Genomic DNA, 10,095 nt, shown 5'->3' on the forward strand with positions numbered 1-10,095 from the left:
AAACGCATGCCAATTCCTAAGGGTGCTTGCAGGCAACATCCATGCACACTTTTAATGGGATGTGTTAGCGAAAATGTGCTCTTCAAACTACGGAGGCTTCCAAACCAGTTGGTGAGCCAGCTGTGCTTGCCAAGAGTATCATGGATAGACTACAGCGAAGTGTCCTCAGGAACTGGCCTTGATGAGGACAGACGTAGAAAATATTGACATCAAAGCTAAGAGGGATGATGAAATCAAAGTGAGAGCTTAATCAGAAAACTACACATCTTCTACCAAACAGACGAGAGGTGAAAGAGACATTCTTCAAAAAGTCTGTTTGGTAGAAGATGTGCAATTTTCTGATTCAAAGTCTTGTTCATTTGAAGTGCACCTGCCTTTCTTCCTGGTCATTGCATATGTAATGAGGAAGGCTTTGTCTCCACAAATTAGAATTCTGCATTCAGCATCTGCCATTCAGCATGAGCCATTAGACTCAGTTGCCGTTTGGGATGTCACCACATTGTCACAAGTTAAATGGGGCTTTTAATTGTGGCAGGAGGTCTTGTGTGATAATTCTAGGCTGTTTAAAGGAAGCCAAATGGGATGTATGTATCTATGGCATCAGGTTCTGGTCAGAGTTCAGACACAGACAGAAATAAGCTTTCATGTTTCATATTCTCAGTTTTCTATGTTATTATGTCTCTGTGTTAATTTTCGTTTTCTTTCTAACAGTTCCGCACCTATGACCCCTGCAAGCAGCTGTGGTGCAGCCACCCCGACAACCCCTATTTCTGCAAAACCAAGAAGGGACCTCCTCTGGATGGAACTGAGTGTGCACCTGGGAAGGTAAGTGCCGCCATTCTCTGCTCTTTCTCTCTCTCTCTCTCTCTCTCTCTCTCTCTCTCTCTATCCGCATTGCTTGAGGATGATGTTGTTTCACTGCAGATGGTTATCACAGTGTATTTCTTCTTCTTTTCTGCACTCCAAACACCCCCCCGCCCGCCACCACCACCATTCTCATTTGTCCTGCAGTGGTGCTACAAAGGTCACTGCATGTGGAAGAACGCCAACCAGGTGAAGCAAGATGGCGCCTGGGGCGCGTGGAGTAAATTTGGCTCCTGCTCGCGGAGCTGCGGCATGGGCGTGCGCTTCAGAACGCGCCAGTGCAACAATCCGGCGTGGGTCACCTCCCTTTCCTCACCCCACTTACCGTATAGCACTGATCAGTGATAACATACTCGCACAGAAACACACACTGTTAATCACTGATAGCATACACACACAGAAACACACACTGTTTATCACTGGTAACATACACACACAGAAACACACACTGTTTATCACTGATAACATACACACACAGAAACACACACTGTTTATCACTGGTAACATACACACACAGAAACACACACTGTTTATCACTGGTAACATACACACACAGAAACACACACTGTTAATCACTGATAACATACACAGATAGAAACAAAAAGAGGAAAAATAAACAGTAAAATAAATAAGGTAAACCTTTCCTTTCACAGTACTCTAATTACTAGTGTTTACCTAGTAAATGATAATATATCATTACTGTACAGCACTGATTTTCATTGATAGCACACACAGACAGAAACACCCAAAGACAAAAATAAACACTACAAAAATAAGTGTTGGACAATAGAGTTTGTAACTGTTCTCAAGTCAGGCATGTGGGTTGAATGTGTGTGTGTGTGTTTTGGGGGTGTCTCCAGGCCAGCGTACGGAGGCCAGGACTGCCCTGGCGTGAACTATGAGTATCAGCTCTGCAACACAGACGACTGCCCCAAGCACTTTGAGGACTTCAGAGCCCAGCAGTGCCAGCTCCGCAACTCGCACTTTGAATTCCAGAACACCAAGCACCACTGGCTACCCTACGAGCACCCCGACAGTAAGCGCGTGTCTTTGCACCCAGGAGCCCTTCATGAGTACACACATACACACACACACACACATGCACACACACACATGCACAGAGAATCACAAATTCAAGCACACACACACACACACACACACACACACACACACACACACACACACACACACACAGAATCTCTTGTATAAGCCTGTGGGCACACAGACACTCTCTCTTACACACACACACACACACACACACACACACACACACACACACACACACACACACACACACACACACACTCACACACTGTCATTCATGGCAACAATGTTTGCCGAGCAGACCTTCTGAGGGGACAGATGATGAGTGGGAAGAGAAGCAGAGGAAGGGAGTGAGGTTAGCTGGGGTGGGCTGAGGAAGCACCGTGCGAGGTCACGCCATGTCTGGCTCATCTGTCCTTCAGCCTTTCATGCCACAGCCGCCTCTTCGCCAGCGCCACCACTGAGCACGCCCTAACGCCTCCTCCACTTTCACACTGCTGATTTCTGATTTCACATTGGACCACAGGGAGCGCATCTCACCTCAGAGCAGGTCTGATGAGTGTGGAGGAGGTGGCACAGTACTGCAGGTGCCTGGCAAAGACAAGAGTGCTGGTTTGAATGAGAGGGGCAGACATAAAGCAGCTTGTGTGAAAACTACATTTGCAGTAGCCCTTTTCACCTTCCCATCAATCATTGGCCCCTATGCTGCTTTAGTGGTGGTGGCTGAGTAGCTATGTAGTTCAGAAACGGCTACACATAATGATAATGATTCTCACCCCCCCCCCCCCCCTCTCTCTCTCTCTCAATTCAATTAAATTCAAGAATGCTTTATTGGCATGACAAGCTCACTTATATTGCCAAAGCAGTTATACAATAAATCTTAACACATACATGTCAGTAGATTTTCATAAGAATAAAATAAATAGGTAAAAGTAAAATAAAATGCAGTGTATAATGCAGTGTGTGTGTGTGTGTGTGTGTGTGTGTGTGTGTGTGTGTGTGTGTGTGTGTGTGTGTGTGTCTGTGCGTGTGTCTGTGTGTGTGTTTATTTGTCGATATAGGTCACTCATTGTCCCTCAGATTGTGGCATGTTGATACATACTGGGCAGCAAGATATGCTTTATCTCCTTCTCCTAATAGTATCTTTAATTTTGATATGTCATTAAGTTAATTAAAATTAGGAATTTCTGAGTGAAATTTGTTGAAGAAAAGGTTTCTTGTTTGATCGAAGGATGTACATTGTAGGAGGAAGTGCATCTCTGTCTCGACCTCACCTGTCATGCAGTAACCACATATTCTGTGTTCTTTTGGTTGCCATGATTTTCTGAGTCTTCCTTTTTCGATTTCCAATTTGTGGTCACTTAGCCTATAATTGGTAAGGGTCAGTCTCTGTTTTCTATCTCTGACAGTATTAAGATATTCTGCTAATTTATATTCTCGGTTTAGGTCCAGATAGCATTGTAATCTACTTTGATTTTTAGTTTCTTCTTTCCAATATTCCAAATAGGATTCTTTACATTGTTTCATAATTTGGTTTACTCTGATTGGTTTTTGGAAAACAGTGTTGTTGTGAGACTAATCAGAGTGGGTGTGTGGCAAGGCAGTTAGTCTCTGCAACAACTGATGTAGGGGACTTTTTTCTGGGTTCAGCTCTTGGGTTTGGAGGGCTTTAGAATGAAATGGGTCTTCTGGGCTGGATTTAAGGTGATTTAGAAAATGGAGTGCTCTTTTGTTGATGTTAATGATTAGTGGGTATCTACCTAATTCTGCTCTACATGCATTTGTTGGTGTTTTTCCCTGTACTTGTAGAATGTATCTGCAGAACTCAGCATGTAGAGATTCTATTGTGTGTTTGTTCCAGTGAGTATAGCTATGATGACTGAGTGGACCCCATACTTCACTACCATACAGCGCAATGGGCTGGATGACACTATCAAATATTTTAAGCCAGATTTTAATTGGAATTTGGAGATTATAAAATTTTCTTTTAATTGCATTTAGGGCTCTTCGAGCTTTTTCCTTTAGTGCATTCACTGGCATGTTAAAACTCCCTGATGCTGTCATTGTTATACCTAGGTAGGTATAGCTCATGGTGTGGGGGATGATAGAATTGTTTATTTTAAATTGGTGTTTGTTTTCTTGGCATTTGGGGCGTTTTTGGAAAATCATTACATTTGTTTTGTCTAGGTTTATCTCTAGGACCCAGGTCTTACAGTACTTTTCTACTATGTCTAACTGTAGTTGTAGACCTTTTTCATTAGCAGACAGTAGAACCAAGTCATCAGCAAAAAATAGAGACTTCACCTCTCTATCTAGGAGGGAGAGGCCAGGACCGGGACATTGCTCTAACTGGATAGCAAGTTTGTTTATATATATATTAAATAACGTCAGACTTAAATTACAGCGCTGACAGACACCTCTCCCTTGGGTGAAGTATTGGGTTTTTTTTTTTTTTTCAATTTTAACAGCACATCTGTTATTTAAATACATGGATTTAATTAGGTCATACACTTTACCCCCATCCCACAATTTAGTAGTCTAAAATAGAGCCCTAGAATCAAACGCTTTTTTAAAATCAATGAAACAAGCAAATATCTTGCCATTTTTTGTTTGGTGAACATGTTTATTAATTAAGGTGTGGAACGTATAAACATGATCAGTGGTACGGTGTTTTGGAAGGAAGCCAATTTGATTTTTGCTTAGAATGGAATGTGTATCAAGAAAATCTGCTATTCTCTTGTTTAAGATACTGCAGAACAGCTTTCCCAGGCAACTGCTGACACATATGCCACGATAATTAGAGGGGTTTGATTTGTCCCCTTTTTTGTGGATGGGGGAAATCAGCCCTTTACACCACATGTCAGGAAAATGTCCTGACTGTAAGATGATGTTGAACAATTTCAACACTGCACCCTGCTTCTCTGGGGTGCTGCATTTAAGCATTTCATTTTTAATGCTATCTGGACCACAAGCTTTCCTTGGCCGTAGAGAATTTGCCTGGGTGGTTAATTCTTCCCAGGTAATTGGAAAGTCAAGGGGGTTTTGGTTGTTTTTAATTTTTTCTTCTAATGATTGGAGTTTTCTCTCTCTCTCTCTCTCTCTATCTCTCTCTCTTTCCCTCTCTATTTCTTACTCCCTCCCTCTCTTCCTCTCTCTCTTTCTTACTCCCTCTCTCTCCCTCCCTCTCTCTCTCTCTCTCTCTCTCTCTTGTAGCACATAAGCGTTGCCACCTGTACTGCCAGTCCAAGGAGTCAGGAGACGTGGCGTACATGAAACAGCTGGTGCATGACGGCACACGCTGCTCCTACAAGGATCCCTACAGCATCTGTGTGCGGGGGGAGTGTGTGGTAAGCCCGCGGAGCCCTTCGTTTGAGATTACCTCAACCTATGGGAGTGAAAGAATGTATTTAGAACACTCGGCAGAAACCCATGACAGTGCCACTACAGTCACATCACACAGGCTTTGTCAACCAGTCCGTCATGGTGCTTATTCATCGACCACAACACTTTCATGGGATGTGACAGCTGGAGTCTATGTGTGTATCCTGGCCATATGTCTCACTGCCTGCTCTCTGTTATACATATGTGTGTGTGTGTGTGTGTGTGTGTGTGTGTGTGTGTCTGTGTGTGTGTGTGTGTGTGTGTGTGTGTGTGTGTGTGTGTGTGTGTGTGTGTTTGTGTGTGTGTGTGTTTTCAGAAAGTGGGATGCGACCGGGAAATCGGTTCCAACAAGGTGGAGGATAAATGTGGCGTGTGCGGAGGGGACAACTCCCACTGCCGAACGGTGAAGGGAACCTTCACCCGCACCCCCAAAAAAGCCGGTACGGACATTTTCTCTCTCACCTCCCCATCTGCAGCTGCCGAGGAGCAGATAGCATTTATTAAACCTGCCATCTTCCTCACTGACGCAGGGATGGGGCCTGCCATTGTGTGCCTATTTCAGTTGTTATTGAATGGCGCGCTACATTTCCATTTGGGCTCCCTTTATGCGTGTGTGTTCGTCGGTTGTCTTGTGAAGGGCGAGGCAAGTGGGTCAGTCTGAAACTGACGTGCTCTAATTAACTCCTCCTCGCAAAGGCATGAAAGCCAACCCCTGCTCAACACCTTTATTCCACTTTTTTGGAGGTTAGCACAATCTGTTGTGGAATGTTCATTTATGCTTAAAATATGTTCGGCTCTACTGATGTTGTGGCCACTTTGTAGAAAACTTCCGCTTCACTTATCCTTGAAGGGAGCTGTGTCTCCTGTGGTCTGGTACGAAGCCTCTCTGGCATACATTAATGGGCATTAATGGGCATTACTGAATCCCTTTATTACTGCAGCTAGATGAGTAACACACAGAAACCATCACCAATCTTGCCAATAAGCACTTACAGATGCATATTATTATACATGGCACTGGGATTACATTTTATAAAAGCCATTCTGTCTGTTACATGTATGTTGGCTGTATGATTACAGTACAATCCTGTTCTCAGAATGTATTGTTTGAAGTGCTTTTAATATAGTGTGACGATTATGGTAATGGATAAATTGGTTGGATATGATAAGGGATAAATTGGCTGAATATTATGATAATGGCTAATTGGATGGCTATTATGATGATGATTATGATTAATGGCTGTGTCTGTGGGCAGTTTGTCACAACAACCTGGATTGCCAGGAGGACACTTGAAATAGGCAAATAGAAATGGCTGGAGGTCTAGGTATGTTTGCTGTGCCTTGCAGTCTTGTTTAGCTTTTTGGACCAAAAGGAACATGAATACCACAGAGTGCTGCTTTTATCCTTTCAGTCCTTTGTGAATGTGTGTTGACTATTTTCACATGACTCACACAGCATCTTTTTAAGAGAGACCTTACTTACATCCCTCTCAATTATGAAGGAGGCCACTGCCTGTATGCTTCTGTCTGCAAGATAGCCATTGGAAGATAGCCATTCCTTCAGTTGCCAGGCAGGGAACATGGCCTGTGTGGTCTTTGATAGAGGTCAGTTTGATCACATTTAAATGTGCCACACATGATTCGGTCACACTTTACTTGGATAACCCCCTTTTAGACAGAATCTACAGGTGCTCAGATTATCAACAAACTATCTTTTGACTCTCTGTTAATTAAATGTTATGTTTAAGGTTAAGGCTATGGAGTTGGGTTTGGTTCAGTATTTGCTGAACAACAAGTTTATATACTGAGCTGGAAAGTCAACAGATAATCTATAAAGTCTCTGGAGGAGAGGCAAACGTGTTACCATTGATTAGCCTACCACCTGCTCTATATTGAGCATTCTGACTATATATAGTGCTGTTGTGCCAGTTAGTGACCAGGGTAAACAGGGTGCAATGGGGGGCTTGATTAGTGGTGTAGTCTATGTGATACGCAGGACTACGCAGAATACACACTTAAAAAGCATCACCATCTCAGTATACCCACTTAAAATAAGAAAGGATACATATTAACATTTGGGGTTGATCACAGTATTAACTACTACATTACAGTATATCCACTGCAGCTAACTAGACTACACCACTGGCCTTGATCATACGGATTTCCCAGTGATGGTTGAAGCTGACACAATCAGATGCAGTACAACAAAGAGTCGATCAAAACTCAATTTTAATCTGATTCTTAGCAGTGGATCCTGGCCCTACTGTAAGCAGTTGTCTTGTTATATAATGGTGGCAGATGTGGTTGGTTTATGTGTGATTCCAGTGTTTCCCCTAGAATTTTTTTCCAGCAGCGGTGCTGTTGATCGTAGGAAGACCCCCCCCCCCCCCCCCCCCACAAAAAGAGAGAACATTTTGAAAAAATGACTCCTTAAATGGTGACTTCTGGTGGATTTTGTGAAAGAAAGAAAAGAAAATTGAGTTACAAATTATGACATAACCATCAGCACAAGCATTTACAAAGCATGATTATTGCAGTACTTGAACAGGATTATTCATGTTTTTCTTTCACCTTTTTCATTTACATTATTAGTATTAGCCACTAGTAATAATTAGTATTAGCAACTGTACACTGTAGGCCACTGTACAAACTATTACTATTTAGAATATACAGTGCTGTGCATAAGTTAAGACATTTATAAATAATAACATTTATTTATTTACGATACATGATACATTAAAAAATAATTGATGTCCTATTTTTTTTTATTAAGGCATTAAGACAAAAGGCAAAATATGTTTTTTATTCCTCCCTTTAGCCAATTTCAGCATGGGTGTCTTAACTTTTGCACAGCACTGTATAAACTATATAGACTTCTCTTTCATGCCATTACACTGTATTGGTGCTGTGCAAGTTGAATTGAGTGCCTGTCACTTTAATGCTGTGACGGCCCGTGACGCTGGCTTGATTATCACGGTTTTAAGCTAACTTAGCGTTGTGCATGGTTCATAAAAATATGTGGATGAAATGAATTATGTTTCCCATGTCATTTGGTAAAATAAATGATCAAAAATTTGAAGAAAATCTATCTTGGATTATAGCAGATAAGTGTCTTGTATCATATCTATAATTTTGGTGAGCTCTACAGGAATTACAAACTATCTCAGATGTAAATGCTTGCGTATCCAATAGGCTAGCTAGACCTTAGTTACACAGCCTAGGTATGTTAGCAACACAGGGCTTGAAAGCATTGCCTGTATCACAAACAAAAACGAAACAATGCGTGGAATTTATCTGGGAATAGGCTACTGAAGGTAGGGGCGAGCTATCTCGCTGGCGTGTTTAATTTGGTTCCTTGGTTAACATAAGGTATGCTAGGTTTTTTTTCCATAAAATTGCGTCTACTAATAAACTTAAACATCAACACAAACAAGCGTGATCTCCTGTGGAATCCCTGACTGCACCTTCAACGTTAGCCTACTATTATTTGTTGACATGAAACCTGAACGAACGGCAGCTGTTCCTGAAGTTCACTTGCGTCTATTTTTTTTTATATTAGGCAACTTTTTTTGCAGTGGCGCTTGAATTCCAGGAGCGGCGCTGCGCCGCTGATGAATACATTGTAGGGGAAACACTGGATTCCATGTTGTGGTGGAAAAACAACATCTGAACAACATCTGTGTTGTCTGTCTGTTTGGTAACCTCTGATGTACAAACACCCTTACAGACTCACTCTGTTCCCAATCTGACCCCCTGAACAAACACACTAACAGGCGTCCCCAGCTGGGGTCCAAACATGAGAAAACCAAACCATAACCAAAAATTAACTTTTATTTGCATTCCTTCAAAGCTCATTGTTACAGATAATAATAATGATAATTGTGTTCGGAACCATAAAAATGTCATACCCCTTTCAACCTTATTGTTCAGTATGTGGCCCACTCTCAACACACTCCTCTTAATTTGAACACATACAGGACCTAAAAGGACCTTATCTCATGTTCTAAAACTGATAGTTCCAGTCCTTGATTGTGATTGGTTGAATCGTGTTCGATGCTTTTGTAAAATGCAGCATAAACATACACCTTGACCGCATTTTGTTCTATATTACTGTGCTACTATAAGTTGATAGAAAAGTTGGGAGTAGCTGCGTGTCAACATTGCTTGGCAACCATTATGATAATTTTATTTCTTGGCGGAAGAATGATTATCTATAAATGAATCTCGTTGCTGTGCCTTTATTTTATACCGCTTTAGAAAAGCAATAAATCATTCGAGTCCGTAGGTTACACTGATTTTACAACTCCACTTGCGCATCGTGCCTAACAACGCCCCTTAGCTGTTGTAAAATCAGTGTAACCTACGGCCTCTCAGGGCTTATTGCTTAATTTTATGTTGATTGAATGTATTGTGCTGACTACTGGCTGTGAACCAAATTGTCCCTAGGGGACAATAATTACTATCCTATTCTATCCTATCCTATTCTAAAATGTATTTAAGCATAAGCACTAATATATGCATTCAGGCTGCCGCATTGGCTCCCCCTTCTTTGACATGCCACAGATGCTAACTACCATGTCATGCTCTGACTAAATGAATTCTCCTCCTCCGCTCAGCCCAAGAAGTAATTATCTGAGTCACATTCGCAACGAGTTAATGAAGTTCCGCTTCTAATTAGCAGACCTCTGAAAGCAGGATATATTTATTTATAAAATTTATTTAATTGCCTTATTTTGTGGTACAGAATTAGGAGTGATTATGAATGCCCATCTGTTGGCCTGTGCACTGTAGTTTCTTCTTTTGCCA

At 41.8% G+C, this 10,095-nt stretch overlaps 1 protein-coding gene across 1 annotated transcript in view; it reads left to right on the top strand.

The window, feature by feature from the left end:
* adamts3 (ADAM metallopeptidase with thrombospondin type 1 motif, 3) overlaps positions 1–10,095 on the top strand; it is a 79,658-nt gene that overhangs the window by 50,733 nt on the left and 18,830 nt on the right. The window contains exons 11-15 of the mRNA XM_042101738.1: positions 712–825; positions 1,012–1,157; positions 1,725–1,900; positions 5,122–5,255; positions 5,606–5,729. Of these exons, the coding sequence (XP_041957672.1) occupies positions 712–825; positions 1,012–1,157; positions 1,725–1,900; positions 5,122–5,255; positions 5,606–5,729 (694 nt within the window). The remainder of the gene's footprint in view (positions 1–711; positions 826–1,011; positions 1,158–1,724; positions 1,901–5,121; positions 5,256–5,605; positions 5,730–10,095) is intronic.

Source organism: Alosa sapidissima, chromosome 8 (assembly GCF_018492685.1).
Source record: "Alosa sapidissima isolate fAloSap1 chromosome 8, fAloSap1.pri, whole genome shotgun sequence".
Lineage (NCBI taxonomy): Eukaryota > Metazoa > Chordata > Actinopteri > Clupeiformes > Clupeidae > Alosa > Alosa sapidissima.